Source organism: Corvus moneduloides, chromosome 7, assembly GCF_009650955.1.
Source record: "Corvus moneduloides isolate bCorMon1 chromosome 7, bCorMon1.pri, whole genome shotgun sequence".
In the NCBI taxonomy this organism is placed as follows: Eukaryota; Metazoa; Chordata; class Aves; order Passeriformes; family Corvidae; genus Corvus; species Corvus moneduloides.
This window is the reverse complement of record NC_045482.1, coordinates 19,448,630-19,465,167: the sequence shown is the minus strand read 5'-3', so window position 1 is coordinate 19,465,167 and position 16,538 is coordinate 19,448,630. Positions and strand designations below refer to the sequence as shown.

The window sequence follows — 16,538 nt, the reverse complement described above, 5'->3', positions numbered from 1 at the left end:
AACTTCACAGCCTTAGCAGGAGCCAGGGGTGGCCGGGCAGACACAGGGTTTTGGGTTAGAGTGTAGTGAAAAAGCCCAAGGCAGTGGCAGACAACAGCGGGGCTGGGTCACTGCAGCACGCAGCCAGGGAGACACGCCCTCCAGGAAGGGGGAGGGGGGTTGGGGTCCCGAGTTTTCCCCTGAGGCACCGGAGTTGATGGTGAGGGTCTTTTCCAGTGAGGCAGGGTGTTCCATAAGGTGTCAGTTCACCAGCTGCTCCTATGAGCAAAGCCTCACTCACAGTAGACGCAGTAAAAAACACAGTAAAAAGATGGAGCTCCACAGTGGCAGCGAATTTTTCTCACAGCAACTACAGACTGGTGGTCTCTCCCTCTGATCCCAGGAGCGAGAGAGAGCTAGGAGCTGAGCCGAGCCCCTCAGCCCCCAACTAAAGTCTCGTGGTATCTTTGCCCTTCCCAATAGAAAACCCCTCAGGTAAGAGAGTAGCCTACTGCACCCTTCCCCCTGCCTTGGCCACTTCTTTTGTGTCTCTTAAGTACCAGTCCTTATTATCTCCTAGGTCACAGATGGGACAAAATTCCCTGAGAGAAAGTAAAAAAAAAAAGGAAAAATACTAACCTCCAACACTCCTCCTTTGTGCACTAAAGTTGTCTGCCTCCCTGTGGGTTGCATAAATCAGTTAATACTGAATATTGAACTTCTACTTCCAGAGGCACTTTCCCTGGTCCAGTGCTGATTGGCCTTACTGCTGATCTGTACACAGCACAGCAAGATCCCTCAAGCAAACAGCAAAGTGGCGTATTTTGCCCTGTTCAGGTGTGCCAGACAGTCATTAATTCCACTCTGTCCCAGCCCCCAGAAATTCCAAATTTAGTTATTGTTGCTTTAAATACAAGCTCAATTAAGTGGTAATAGAAAGAAAAACCTAACACAAAATATTAATGGATTCTAACATTAAAAAAAGCATTTTGATATTATTTTCTGATGTACACAGCATGACAGAGAATTTTATCAATTGTTTCTGGTCTCAGGTCTCTAGTTGCTTGTTCAGGTAAATTAGTATAATAGCAAGTTTTACAGTATAAACACTAATTCTCATTAACATGGGTTCTTTGGATCCTGCTCCCTTCCAGGGCTGTTTCCTTGGCTCAGCAGGCAGGAATTGCTACCTGGGCCCTCAGTGTTGGACAGACAGCACTAATTTCATTACAAAATATTAAATACCACAGGGCATAGAAGACATTTTTCTTAGAAACTGGTGGTTCTTTTTCTGACAGCTCTTTAGGGGTAATCACAGGAAACAGAAAGTCTCCTCAGAAGAGGTTTTATAGAGAAGCTTCTTCTTTTCTGTAGCAGTACAAAGGTATATGAGAGACAGTTCCAGACTGAACACAGTAACATATCCTTAAAACGTGATGCACAAAGCTAAATGAATGCAGAAAGGAAGAAAAATACAAATAAGAGAAATAGAGAAAATACAAATAATAGGCATTTAAGTGAGCGTGATATATGCACAGTTCTGAGTGTACGTAGTTAAAATACCTTGCAAACCTTGCATATACATAAGTAAATTAGTTGGAAAATATGAGAAATCTTCTCACATCTTCTCATTGGATCTTCTTACTTAAAATTTTTCCATGGACAAAGGCATCCACAAACAGTGGTGTTTGAAAGAGAGTCTTACTGGACTAGTTTAAAATGAGCTGTTCCATTCAGGTGTGACAGCTTGGTATTTCTGAGCAATCTGATAGTATGTGTTTGTAACAGTTCTGACTTCTTGAGCAGCAATTTAGCAAACTGATTAGGATGAGGATTATAGTTATCCTTCTGTCACTTAAATCAATGTCTTTTCTCAATGTCTAGATAAATTTGAAGATAACTTACGATGCAAATACTTTTGGAGACCAAAAGGAGTGGAACTGTCATTTGGTATTCAGCACTATGCTGGAAAGGTAAGGTCATGTGATTTTTATTTGGTTCAAATAATAGTGGCGTGGTCATTATTTGCTTTTAGCCAGAGCTTCTGCTTTATGGGTTTTATCCTCATTTTAATAGAAAAAATGAGAAAGTTTATGCAAACATACACCATACACTCTGCAATGAAATTTTCATGTGTAGCAGTCCATTTTGGAGCCTATCCTTAGGGCTCTTACACAAATAGTGTAGACAGTAAGTATCTTTTGCCTGCAAGAAATCTGGCCTCAGAGATGCCAGTACTACAGTCATTTCAAAGGAGCAACTCTCTGGAGCCAGAGCAGGCTACATGCTTGGTAACAGCACATGAATGCCCCAGTAGTTCTGTGGGAGAGTGTTATGTAAAGTATATGCATAGAAAGCAATGTAAACCAGTATCTGTAACAGAACTTAAAATCCTATAGAGTGCATTGGAAAGACTGGGACTTGCTAGTAGAGATGTTTTCTTGTACTTTTTAACACCTAACTTCTTTTGTTCTCAGAGGTTCACATTCACGTATTGTTTTATATGGGGAGTAACAGTCTGGCTTTCACCATCACGTGAGCTTTGCTTGCAATTTCAGGCCCAAATATTTGTTTATAGACAAAATCAAAATAGCCATGTTTTATATAGTTATTGATGAAGTCTCATCTCTGGATCATTATAAGACTCCAAAATTTTAAGATATATTCTAGTAAATTCTGTCAGGTTTTCTGTCTTGTTAAGGATAACTATTAAAATGCACACAGGTTTAGTTAGTTCTTTGTACCCACATGGCAAAATAATAAAAACACTACTGGCGAGTTCTCTATTGTAAGAGAACATTCAGTTCCTGTGTAAATGAATGTACTCCAGGGAAATTGGGCTAGAGAGGAATATTGCTAGTGATAATAAAACAGCTCTAGAAAATTATTGCAATTAAGCAAAAGGCAAAAATAACTGATTATTATATTAATACAAATACCCAGGCATTAATTTCTAATCAAAACAGGATAATTGAAATAGAGGAATGTTTTGTTTTCCTAATATGATTTTCAGTGCCACGAGAAGCTGTTTTAATGTACTACAATGTGTCCAACTGTACTAGTTTGAAAACAAACCAGTGGGAGGCACTAAGTCAGAATAACAATTTAATGGCAATTAAAGAAAAGGGGAAAAAAAAAAAAAAAAAAGGTAAAAGAAAACACTGTCAAAGTGACAGAGTCAAGGTACAACCTGACACCCTGTTAGGCAGGGTGGTGGTAGCAGTCTGGTAGAATGGTGGCTGCAGTCCTCTGAAGCAGTGATCCTGTAGTAAAACAGTCTGCTCTTCCTCAGGAAGTCCAATGGTGGCTGTGTAGCTCCTGTCCTCTGGAAATCCAGTGGGAAGCCCGTGTCTCTGGTGTTCAGCCTCAGCTTATATCCACGCTGGGATGCTTGGTTCCTCCCTCTGGGTGGAGCATCTCACAATGGGGTAACAAGTCATGAGGCAGAGTGTTGATTAGGCTCATTAACAGAAGATAATCCGGAGGGAGTTATCTCTGAGTCAGGCGGCAGGACAATGATGGGCAATTAACAGAAAGATAGTCTGGGGGGAGGAGGCAAGGAAACACTGCCCCCACCTGATTTTAACAGCTGATGGGGATGGTAATAGAATACACTGCAACCCAGGACATTATCCACCCCTTATTCTATTACCATCTACATTATCCCAAACCAATACCTTCTTAAACTCTAAAACACACATACATATATATATATATATATATACACAGTGAAACCTACACACTGTTCTCACCTAAGATTAGGTCTCCTTGTGGTACACAACGGGTTTCCCCATCTTTCTGCATTACCCACCAAGTGCAACCAGGTCCTTGAGCAAAGACAATCCCACGGATGGGTTTGTCTTTGCCTGAGGTGGGATTAATCCAAACAGTCTTTCCTAAAATACCTCTCAGGTGTACCACAGGGACTCTATCTCCATCCACTGTGTGCAAGGGTTCAGACTCGGCAGGACCAGCTCGATTGATGGACCCTCGGGTATTGACTATCCAGGTGGCCTTTGCTAAATTCACTTCCCAATTTTTGAAGGTCCCCCCACCAAGTGCCTTTAGGGTAGTTTTAAGTAGTCCATTGCAGCGTTCAACTTTTCCAGCAGCTGGTGCATGATAAGGAATATGATATATCCATTCGATACCGTGTTCTCTGGCCCAGGTGTTGATGAGGCTGTTCTTAAAATGAGTCCCGTTGTCTGACTCGATCCTGTCAGGGGTGCCATGTCTCCACAGGACTTGCTTTTCCAGGCCCAGGATGGTGTTCCGGGCTGTAGCATGAGGCACAGGGTAGGTCTCCAGCCATCCAGTGGTTGCTTCAACCATGGTCAACACGTAGTGCTTGCCTTGGCGGGTTTGGGGAAGGGTGATGTAGTCAACTTGCCAGGCTTCACCATATCTGTACTTTGACCATCGTCCACCATACCACAGAGGCTTCACCCGCTTGGCCTGTTTGATTGCAGCACAGGTCTCACAACTGTGGATGACCTGTGAGATGCTGTCCATGGAAAGGTCCACCCCTCGGTCACGGGCCCATCGGTATGTTGCATCTCTCCCCTGATGACCAGAGGCATCATGGGCCCAACGAGCTAGGAATAATTCTCCCTTGTGCTGCCAGTCCAGATCCACCTGTGATACTTTTACCTTGGCAGCTCGGTCCACCTGCTCGTTGTTGCGATGCTCTTCATTAGCCCGACTCTTGGGTACGTGCGCATCCACGTGTCGAACTTTCACGGTCAGCTTCTCTACTCGGGCGGCGATGTCCTGCCAAATCTCAGCGGCCCAGATGGGTTTCCCTCTGCGCTGCCAGTTGGCCTTTCTCCAGCGATCCAGCCATCCCCACAGAGCATTAGCTACCATCCATGAGTCGGTGTAGAGATAGAGCCTCGGCCACTTCTCTCGTTCAGCGATATCCAAAGCCAGCTGGACGGCTTTAAGCTCTGCAACCTGACTCGATCCACCTTGTCCCTCGGTAGCCTGTGCAACTCGTCGTGTGGGGCTCCATACTGCAGCTTTCCACTTTCGATTAGCGCCTACAATTCGGCAGGAACCATCAGTGAAGAGGGCATAACGTCTTTCAGTCTCCGGTAGCTCATTATATGGTGGGGCTTCCTCAGCACGAGTCACTTGCTCTTCCTCTTCTTCAGAGGATAATCCAAAAGTCTCACCTTCAGGCCAATTTGTTATAATTTCTAGAATCCCAGGGCGATTCGGGTTTCCAATACGGGCACGCTGTGTGATGAGGGCGATCCACTTGCTCCATGTGGTGTCGGTGGCATGATGCGTGGAAGGAACCTTTCCCTTGAACATCCAACCCAGCACCGGTAGTCGGGGTGCCAGAAGCAACTGTGCTTCAGTGCCAATTACCTCTGAGGCAGCTTGGACTCCTTCATAGGCTGCCAAGATTTCCTTCTCTGTGGGAGTGTAGTTGGCTTCAGACCCTCTGTAGCTTCGGCTCCAGAATCCCAGTGGTCGGCCCCGAGTCTCACCAGGCACCTTCTGCCAGAGGCTCCAGGACAGACCATTGTTCCCGGCTGCAGAGTAGAGCACATTCTTCACCTCTGGTCCTGTCCTGACTGGGCCAAGGGCTACCGCATGAGCGATTTCCTGCTTGATCTGGGCAAAGGCTTGCTGCTGTTCGGGGCCCCAGTGGAAATCATTCTTCTTGCGGGTAACCAGGTAGAGAGGGCTCACGATCTGGCTGTACTCGGGAATGTGCATCCTCCAGAAACCTATGGCGCCTAGGAAAGCTTGTGTTTCCTTCTTGCTGGTCGGTGGAGACATCGCAGTGATCTTATTGATGACCTCAGTGGGAATCTGACGTCGTCCATCTTGTCACTTTACTCCCAGGAACTGGATCTCTCGGGCAGGTCCCTTGACTTTGCTCCTTTTGATGGCAAAGCCAGCTTCCAGGAGAATCTGGATGATTTTCTCTCCTTTCTCAAACACTTCCTTTGCTGTGTTTCCCCACACGATGATGTCATCAATGTATTGCAGATGTTCTGGAGCCTCACCCTTTTCCAATGCAGTCTGGATCAGTCCGTGGCAAATGGTGGGACTGTGCTTCCACCCCTGGGGCAGTCGGTTCCAGGTGTATTGCACACCCTTCCAGGTAAAAGCAAACTGGGGCCTGCATTCTGCTGCCAAAGGAATGGAGAAAAAGGCATTGGCAATGTCAATAGTGGCGTACCACTTCGCTGCTTTGGACTCCAGCTCGTACTGAAGTTCCAACATGTCCGGCACAGCGGCGCTCAATGGTGGCGTGACCTCATTCAGGCCACGGTAGTCCACCGTCAGCCTCCATTCTCCACTGGACTTACGCACTGGCCATATAGGGCTGTTGAAAGGTGAATGGGCCTTGCTGACCACCCCTTGGCTCTCCAGTTTGCGAATCATCTCATGGATGGGAACCACAGAGTCTCTGTCGGTGTGGTATTGCCGACGGTGCACTGTTGCTGTGGCAATTGGCACCTGTTGTTCTGCAACTCTTAGCAGTCCCACGGCAGAGGGGTCATCTGAGAGGCCAGGCAATGTACTCAGTTGTCTGATATCTTCTGTCTCCACAGCAGCTATCCCAAAAGCCCAACGATGTCCTTTTGGGTCCTTGAAATATCCATTTCTGAGATAGTCTATGCCGAGAATGCACGGGGCCTCCGGGCCAGTCACGATGGAGTGTTTCTGCCACTCGTTCCCAGTTAAACTCACTTCAGCTTCCAGTACAGTCAGCTGCTGGGATCCTCCTGTCACCCCAGAAATAGAAATGGGTTCTGCTCCCACATACCTTGATGGCATCAGAGTACATTGAGCACCGGTGTCAACCAAAGCCGTGTATCTTTGTGGGTCAGATGTGCCAGGCCATCGGACCCACACAGTCCAAAAGACCCGATTCTCCCTTTCCTCTACCTGGCTAGAGGCAGGGCCCCTCTATTCCTGGTCATGTTGCATGTTGCTCCCTTCCGATGAATACGTTCCTGAGGTCCCTTCAAGAGGATCGGTCATATTATCATTCCGGTACCGTCTGGAGTTCTGTGTGCGGGAGACCGGAGCAATGTTGACTCTAGATGCGCTTCTTGTGGTAGTTGTCCCTCTTTTTAGTTCACGTACCCGAGCTGCTAAGGAGGAGGTGGGTTTTCCATCCCACTTACTCATGTCTTCTCCATGTTCCTGAAGGAAAAACCAGAGGTTACCTCGTGGGGTGTATCCTCTCTCCCTGGTTGGGGGTCGCCGGCTCCTAATGGCAGAGACTCTTGTTGGTTCTGGTGAGATCTGGTAAATCTCTTCCTTAAGTTCCTTTTTCAATTTCTGATGGCCTTCTTCAATCAAGCTCCGGACTTGCTCAGCCAAAAGACTTGTTTCCACGGATGAGACATGGGTGCGAAACGGGGCTGTGACGGTGTCCTCGTAAATCCTCAGTTTGTTCACCAAGACGCCCACCCTGTCCTCACCTTCCCTCCATTGCAGCGTTGCCAGGTAACGGGAGTATATCTCTGGTCCAAGGCGTGCGAACCTCAACCACATCTGTGACGTGCACTGGACACCATCTGGGCTCTTAGGAAATCTCTCATCTTCTGAGAAAATGATCTCCAGCACAGCCAATTCCCTCAGGCACCGGATACCTTGTTCCATTGTGCTCCATTTTCCTTGGTGCACCTGGAGGTCTTCTTTACAAAGGTACCTGTCCCTTACACTTGTAAGCAGTCGCCGCCAGAGGCTGAGGGTTTCTTGGGTTCTCCCGATCCCCTGGTCAATGACCACATCCCGGGACAGAGATCCCAGTTGCCTGGCCTCACTTCCGTCCAGAATGGTGTCATTGGCTGCAGCGTCCCAGATGCGAAGCAGCCAGGTCAGGATAGACTCGTTTGTCTGGCGGGTGAATTCCCTCCGCAGGTCACGCAGCTCACCCAGGGATAGTGATCGAGTGATGATCTCCGGTTCTGCTTCTTCTGCTGGGTGCGAAGGTCCTGCTGCATCCTCGTCAGTCACTATGCGGACTGATTTGCTTTTTGATTTCTTCTTCTGCACGGGGGCAACTGCAATCGGTTTAGGCTGTTCTGGTTCAGTGATGGTTTGCATGGGGACGCTGACAGTGCTTTTGGTTCCCTTCTCCTCTGTGTCAGTCTGCGTGGACATGGACGCTGTTGTCTTGCGTCTGGGTTCTTTCTCCTCTGTGTCAGTCTGCGTGGACATGGACGCTGTTGTCTTGCATCTGGGTTCTTTCTCCTCTGTGTCAGTCTGCGTGGACATGGACGCTGTTGTCTTGCATCTGGGTTCTTTCTCCTCTGTGTCAGTCTGCGTGGACATGGACGCTGTTGTCTTGCATCTGGGTTCTTTCTCCTCGGTGACAGTCTGCGTAGACATGGACGCTGTTGCTCTGCTCTTTTTCCCTCCCTCATCCTGAGGATGCTGTGCCATAGCTCTGATTCTAAGCATGGTGTACATGGTGCAGGCTGTACAGAGAAGACAAAGCAGAACTGACAGCAAGTTTATGCCGTCTTTGACATCCAGAGGGAATTCAATATTTTCAAAAACTGCTGTGCCTGGCCTGAAAGGCTGGAAGAAACCACTCTCTACTCCTCCCACCAGGGGCTGGGTGCGATTGTTGAGGAGATCCCAGACATAGGAGCCCAGACTAGGACAGCCAAACAAAACTGAGTATATATTCCGAATGGTATTCATCGCCTCACAGGTTATTATGCTGTAGACATAATAAACCAATAAAGCAATTCTCATACCATTTCCTGGTTTTAACAGGAGTAATACAACAGGCAGGTAGTTCCCCATGTGAGGAAAAATATAGAGAACAAGATACAGTACCCATGCAGACCAGCTGAGCACCATGGTGAATAGATTTCTGTTTATACAAAATTGTAATTCTGACTTTTTCTCAGAGCAGGCCCCACGTTGGGCGCCAAATTATGTACTAGTTTGAAAACAAACCAGTGGGAGGCACTAAGTCAGAATAACAATTTAATGGCAATTAAAGAAAAGGGGAAAAAAAAAAAAAAAAAGGTAAAAGAAAACACTGTCAAAGTGACAGAGTCAAGGTACAACCTGACACCCTGTTAGGCAGGGTGGTGGTAGCAGTCTGGTAGAATGGTGGCTGCAGTCCTCTGAAGCAGTGATCCTGTAGTAAAACAGTCTGCTCTTCCTCAGGAAGTCCAATGGTGGCTGTGTAGCTCCTGTCCTCTGGAAATCCAGTGGGAAGCCCGTGTCTCTGGTGTTCAGCCTCAGCTTATATCCACGCTGGGATGCTTGGTTCCTCCCTCTGGGTGGAGCATCTCACAATGGGGTAACAAGTCATGAGGCAGAGTGTTGATTAGGCTCATTAACAGAAGATAATCCGGAGGGAGTTATCTCTGAGTCAGGCGGCAGGACAATGATGGGCAATTAACAGAAAGATAGTCTGGGGGGAGGAGGCAAGGAAACACTGCCCCACCTGATTTTAACAGCTGATGGGGATGGTAATAGAATACACTGCAACCCAGGACACCAACTTACTCCTGTTCCTCCAGCAGGTCTGTTTATAGATCACAGGTTTGATGCAGACAACCAATAGAAAGTGACCACCTGAGAACCATTTCTTACACTGCACGTAAATAATCAACTTAAGCTTTAATGAAATATCTCTGTTATGTTGCGTCATGCATAGAATAGTTTGACATGGCAAACCATAGCACAACAGGATTTAAGCCATTTAACCCAGTTTGATATACAATGGCATTCTATGAATATAGGTACTCTGTATAGCCAATTTACATTCTGAACACACTGTTGTAGTTCACTTTTAAGTCTTTTGCAGATAATTCATTTGCATGTAGACCCTAGCTGGTCTGCTTGGTCAATCCTGACTGTTCACATTTTAAAGAACATAGTAGCTTTTGGGTAATCCATTGCGTCAAAATTTTCTCATTCTGCTTTCCCACACTAGGTATTATATGATGCCTCTGCATTCCTTGAGAAGAACAGAGACACTCTTCCTGCTGACATAGTGGTGGTGTTGCGAACTTCAGAGAACAAACTTCTTCAGCAGCTGTTCTCTAGCCCATTAACAAAAACAGGTACTTTCTGCACAGCTTTGCTAACATTGTAACTTCTTCAGCTACCTGTTCTTCTCAAACTCTTACTTGATTCTGAACCATTTGTTTTTCAAGGATTTTGTCACATCTCCTTTCCAGAGTGTTTGTTATACTTTATTCTCTGATTTCAAGATTTCATTTCCTTTCAAAAGGAAATGAAATCTTGCGATTTCAATAAAGATCAATTTGCAAGGTTTGGTTCATTTCCCTGCACTTCATGTCATCCCATGCCATTTTATTGTTTTCACTTTGCTTCAGAATTCTCTCCTTTTTTTTTTAGCATTTCATTTCATCAATTTCAGGGAACTTTGTTCCCTGATTTCAGGATTTCAATAAGTATAATTTAGGCAAGTTTCAGTCCTATTCATTGCACCTCATTTAATCCCAATCCATTTCTTTGTATTCACTCCATTTCCAAATTCTCTTTTTTTTTTCAGTTGCATTTGTTTTTATCATATCTCCTTTCCAGAATGTTTGTTACACTTTATTCTTTGATTTCAAGATTTCATTTCCTTTCATGAATCTTGTGCAGCAAGATTCTTCCCTGACTGCAGAGAAAGGGAGATTATCAGATGGGTAGGGCAAGAGTTCATTCTCAGGGCAGGATAAAAATACGGGAGTTTCTAGTTCTTAGTGCTTTGCTAAGATCAGTATACAGTTGATATTCTTGTGTACCATGGCTTACAGTTCATAAATCATGTGATGGTAGATCAAGGTGTTTCGCAGGTAATATCCATCTATTTAGAGGCACTGATGTAATACATAGTTTCTTACAAATTGTAAAAGCCATGTACTAATAGGCTAACTTAAGGCTGACTTAAAGCTTGTTGACTTTGACTTACATGAAACTGCCAGATCTGTAGCTAAATAAAACAGCAAGATGAAGTTTGATTACTCCATGGATAGATGCCAGAATGCCAGTACCATATGCAAATGTTAGTTCTGCAGTATCCATGCAAACAAGCCAGCAGATGAGTACTTCTCTCAATACTTTCTACGCTCTTGAAGCATTATTTTGTAATGGATAAGAAAAATATGTAATACCAAATCTAAATACAATGGATTGTACTAGATTGAAAAATTATTGTGAGCTGACATATGCAGATGAGTTTGTGTGTTTGGGTGGAAATACTTGGTAGATGCATTAGATAGTGCTGTGTAGGCTTATTGTACATAGGCTGTAGATGCAATTCTGTGCCTGTGTAGCAGCTCTCTGCCTTGAATTTCTGGACTGTCAGTATCCCAGTTGTAGCATCTGGTGATGCATTTAACCTCTCTTGATATTTCTGTGTAGAAAAAGAACATCTGGAGAAAAAATTATATTGGAGCTTTTTTTGCACATGTAAAATTGATATCATAAAATCTGTTTATATACTACAGAGGATAGATTCCTGTTACAGTGCAATTTTTCATGTAATTGGAAGGCTTTTGACTACCCCCCTTCAAATTACACTTTTAGAGGTCCCTGAGAGGTGAGGATCCAATGAGGAATCTGCTTCTCCATTCAGCTATAATGAGTTTAGATGGAGGGGAATATAGTTTATGACGGAGGATTGGTTTGTGCCCAAGTCAGGAACGAATCTTTCTGTTTACTACTACTCTACATTTGAGTCTGTGTTAAATTGATGAAAGAGATTATGATCAAGAAAAGCAAGCAAGAAAGCTCACACATGGTCAAATGTACCTCCACACCCTCTTTATAAGCTGTTTTATACCTTGGAGCTATTGTCAGAACAAAACCGATTAGGTGCTTTGTTCCACTTATCAGGCCAAATTATTGTAAATATTATACTTTTTTTTAATTGCTATTTTTAAGTCAGAAGGCTGATGCCTTCATGCAAACTCATCTTTTTCTGGCCTTACAGAGATATTTTCAGTAGCAGCAGCACTCAACTTGAGTATTTTGCCTAAGATGCATAGAAGGTTCAGTAAGAGATACTTCTCATTGCAGTTAATGTATAGTTACCGTGCTGGTATATTTTACCTATTTTTTTAGGTCTCTTACATTCCTTCCTTGTTTCCTATTTACATTAATTGAATGCTTTCTCCCTCCATTTACCTTTCTGTGAAGAGCACACAAGTTGTCTGTATTTGTCAAGTTGGTACAGGACATCCTGATAAAAAAAATTATTGTGCATATGCATCTGTGCATGGTGTTGTAAGAATAGCTTAAAGCCCTTATGTCATTTTTGTTTTTGAAAAGCCTTTGTGATTTTGCTCTTTTTTTCCAGCTGTCTGATATAATTGGCATTCACATCCTGTGTTGGGGCCTCTGTGTTCTAAACTCAGATTGTTGCCAGGTTTAGTTTTGGCAGCTTGCAAGATAAATGAAAGGTTTGGCTGAGAACAGAAGGCACTGCTGGCAATGCTGCTTCATCTCTGCTCAGTGAAGAAAGATAATGCTATTCTCTTAACTTTCTACAAAGATGCTTTTGTAAACAAAAGAATAGTGAGTGTGTATACGTCCCATTGTACTCTGTCCCTGTTTCTTAGCCTTCTTCCCTCCACTCAACATGTGCTTCATTCCTAAAGCAAACCAGAAAAAATACAGATTAAGATTCATGATCTGGGTACAATTTTCTCCAGCTTTTGGTCAATTACTGACTGGTGCAAAAGTTAATAATTTACATGGGAGACATATTGCATCTTTCCAGGTAACCCTGACTTGAAATGGGCCTTCTATGTGTGGTGTTTTGTTTGAAAATGAGTGACAGCACATTCTCACATCTGCTTGCAACTATCTCTGGAATGTGCAGTGTAGGTGGGTTTTGCCAAGCAGCGCTCTCCCATACGCGTTGCAGCCACTGGGTGGTGCTATCCCAGAAGCGAGAGGGAATGCGAGACTGTAATCGTGTGTCTGACGAGGCTGAAAATGTAGTTCTTTAAATACCAAAAAGAACAAAAAGATGCCTTTCCCACCCTGAGATGATCCTCTGTTTGAAGTATATTTATATAACTGTCATATCTTCCAATGTCCAAAACTGAGCAGCATCAAGAAAATAAATATTAAAAAGCTAAATACTTTTACTAATTTAAGATCATGTTAATCCCTGTAATTTATCAAATACACTTATCCCCTCTTAACAAATGCTTCTATTTCACGGTAGCGGTCCATGCAGTTTAAAGGGCCAGAAATTAACAGCAGGACATTAAATATACATTTGTAATAGTAAATTATCATTAGTAGAGTATGCAACTACTCATATGAGACATTGGAACTAAACATTCTGGAACAAATTGTTTATATAATTGTTTTATATAATACAGCTTGTTTTGTCATCTTTCAGTGGAAACTTAGTCACATTCGGCGTGTTTTGAAATCTGCACTTTCTAGGGACCTTTAAGTTCAAAATTGTATGAATGTACTCTGATTTAATCTAACAGTTCTCCCAGTTGCTTCCATATCTGTCACTTTTTTTCTAAAGACGCAGCTTCTTGTACTGCCACTACTTTAGTTGCATATACATGTTCCCGTTTAGATAGAATGTATTCCTGGTTGTCTCTGGTCTTAGTTTATCACTGTTGCTGCTAAAGCATCAGAGAGAAAAGGAATCATGTGATCTGGAAAATGGAGTCCCCTTGTAAGAATAGAGGATTTTGGTTGGAAAAATAAGGACAGCCTTGATACATTCACCACTGAGGAGTCAGAGCACTTGACTCACTGTCCTGATATTCAAGAATTTTTTGCAGCATCACCTATAAGGGGTGGTACTGTTGGGTTGCTTGGGCAAAGCACCCCTGGGGGTTTTTGAGACTGCAGGGTTTTTATCTTCTTAGAAAAGCTGCATCACAACAAGGTTTTCTACTCTTGAAACACAGTCTTTGCAGACTTTTGCCCTTGCCATGACTCACAGACCTTCAGAACTTCTATCAGGGTCGCTCTGCTCTGCCTTAGGTCCTTACTTGAGATAGGGGAGAGAGTTGTCTCCTGCAGGGAGGGAAAGGGAAATCCTCCAGCCTTCCCACCAGAAGAGTAGAGATGCTGAGACACATCCTTATCCTTGCTCTGAGGATCAATAGGGGCTGTGCTTGGCTACATAGAAGAAATACAAATCTGAGTACCACTACAGCAACATCATGTCTAATAATTTTAGTAGCATTGGGTATTGTTCACGCATTAGGGCAATGTAGTATCAATATATCATTGCTAATAAGCACTCCTTGTTTGTGGTGCCTATATATTTAAGCATAATCTGTCAAAGAGAGTTGGAGTGAAAGTTTTCACAACTGGGATGAAGGTTTTGGTTAGTCATGTTTTAACAAGGTAATTTTTTTTGTCCAAAGTAGAATTTTTTTCCAGACACAAGTTATTTATAATTCATCTGTCTAAAGGTCATTTCCCCTCCTCAATATTGAGTTTTAGTCTGTGTTCTTTCTGCCTTTGAGTCTCTAACCTTGCTTATGGCCCTCAGATGAAAAGTAATTATAAACAGTGTATGTCTGTTTACCAAACCAAAACAAGCAACTAAGAGAGAATGTGAAAAAAATGTTTCAAGCTACCTTTATACACACAAAAGAACAAAAGAACTAGGACCTTTTGCAATATCGCTTCAGAGAACTGCTTTTCACCACTTCTTGGCGACAAGATTACTATCACCAGTATTAACTTGTCTGTAACTGTGATAGCATGTGATTCCTCATGATGAGTCAGAAACCAAAGGAAAGAGATTTTCCTGCATTTCAGTCCCATGAACAGGTACTGCTGGGCATACATGGAGTGTAATCTTGGCAAGTCAAAATCATAGGTGCTTTGCCATTGTTTTCAGTAGAACCGTGGTTTGAGCTGTCATGTCTGTCACTGTGCACTCCTATTGAGCACAGGCCCTTACTCTAGCAATAAGTAGTGGTAGGTCTCTTGGTTTGGTGTGTTTCATTCACTGAAATATAACATGTTTCCATTTGGGTTTAGTGTGGTTTTTTCCTCTTAATTCCATACATCACAATAGAACCAAAGGTTCAAATACATTTTAATTTTACTGATTTATTCCACAATAAAATCTTTTTGTAATGGTACTTTTGTGTTAGTATTTTCACCTTTAGGAGATCAGGTGCTCTTAAGTCAAATGAATTGGAAACAAAGTCATTGTAATTACAGTATCTTTGCTTAAAAATGAATCAAAATTATGTTGTGTAAGACTTTCAGTAAAGTTAATGGAAGCTGTGTATTTCATTCAGGACATGGAGGCTTTCATACTTCTAACTGGTCTGTATATTAAACACACAAAAATAGTTTTTGCTCTGCTGCCAGTGAGTTGTATGCAAAGAGAGGCTTTAAACCACAGCTGTGCACCGCAACAGTCATGAACTTTACTGGGTTGCAGATGTGGGACATCAGTAAACTAAATTAATTGTAGCTTAACTGAGCTTGGGAGGTAGAGTGATGGATTACTTTTTTGAGCTTCTCACTTGAGCATTTTACAGTTCAGTGTTTATTTTTCTTCATATCCTAAGGTTTTGCATCATAGGACAAATGCAGTACGGATACTTGTATTATAATGCTTGCTAGCAGTAGGATCCAAAAAATGCTCTAAAATAGTCCTAAAAATGGAACTCATCTAGAAACAGAACCATCTATCAGATCAAAGTTAAGGTCTCAGTCTTGCTAAAGCTTTATATAAAGTATAACAATTATTTGCTGTTGAGAATAACTCCCTATAAATAGTGTCAATGAATCTCTGGAATTGCACATGGCAGTAAGCACAACAGCTGAGTGTTGTCAAGTTACATTTACCACAATTATGTTTGGTAAAGGGTGTTGCCCAAACAGAATTACACTGCTTTTAATCTGAGACTTTACAGATTATATTGTACTGAAAATGAATAACAGGACATAGATTGTTTTTGTCTCCAAGTGCTTGCAAATTGAACTCTAATAAAAGTAGAAGTGGACAAGTTCAAGAATAGATCTTTATTAATTTACTGATTTGATTTATAATAGACCATTCTCTTTAGAACAAATCTTGAGAATAATTTTTCTTTGCCTTTTTATCAGAAGAGAGCAGATACCTTTCCCAATTTTCATGTTTCTGGCCTAACTCCTCAATCCTATAATGAGCATGATTTCACAGTAGTGAATAGTAATTAATCTTAACACTGCACTGTAAACTAATTAAATTCATATTGAGGAAACAAAAGAAACGTCACAATAAAGATGCTACTGTTTTTAATATCAACTAGAAGCCTGTGGGATTTCACTGTGCACCATATACAGAATTTAAATAGAGAAATATTCAGAGAACATCATACTGTTGTTTTAATGAGTAGTTTACTTGACAGTTTCTACAGGCACTCTGTGCTGTAAGGTCAAACTGTGTCAAAGATGCTCAGTATGTCATTGGAAGCATTCAGTAGCTCTCAAGATTAAATCCTAGAAGAGCAATTATTCTTAAATTTGCTAGTGAGTTTTGAGAGCAGATAACTTTGTTGAATATTCAGATAATCTTACTCATATGAACATCCATAATGTTTTTTGGTGTG

General features: G+C 42.7%; 1 protein-coding gene across 19 annotated transcripts in view; it reads left to right on the top strand.

Annotated features, from left to right (window-relative positions):
- The window catches only part of MYO3B (myosin IIIB), a 256,067-nt gene that overhangs the window by 109,208 nt on the left and 130,321 nt on the right, over window positions 1–16,538 (top strand). For all 19 annotated transcript variants that reach the window (XR_004241144.1, XM_032114004.1, XM_032114002.1 and 16 more), the window contains 2 exons: window positions 1,864–1,952; window positions 9,914–10,043. Coding sequence is in view for 18 of the 19 variants with exons in the window: in XM_032114004.1 (XP_031969895.1) it covers window positions 1,864–1,952; window positions 9,914–10,043 (219 nt within the window). In the remaining variant the exon portion in view is untranslated. The remainder of the gene's footprint in view (window positions 1–1,863; window positions 1,953–9,913; window positions 10,044–16,538) is intronic.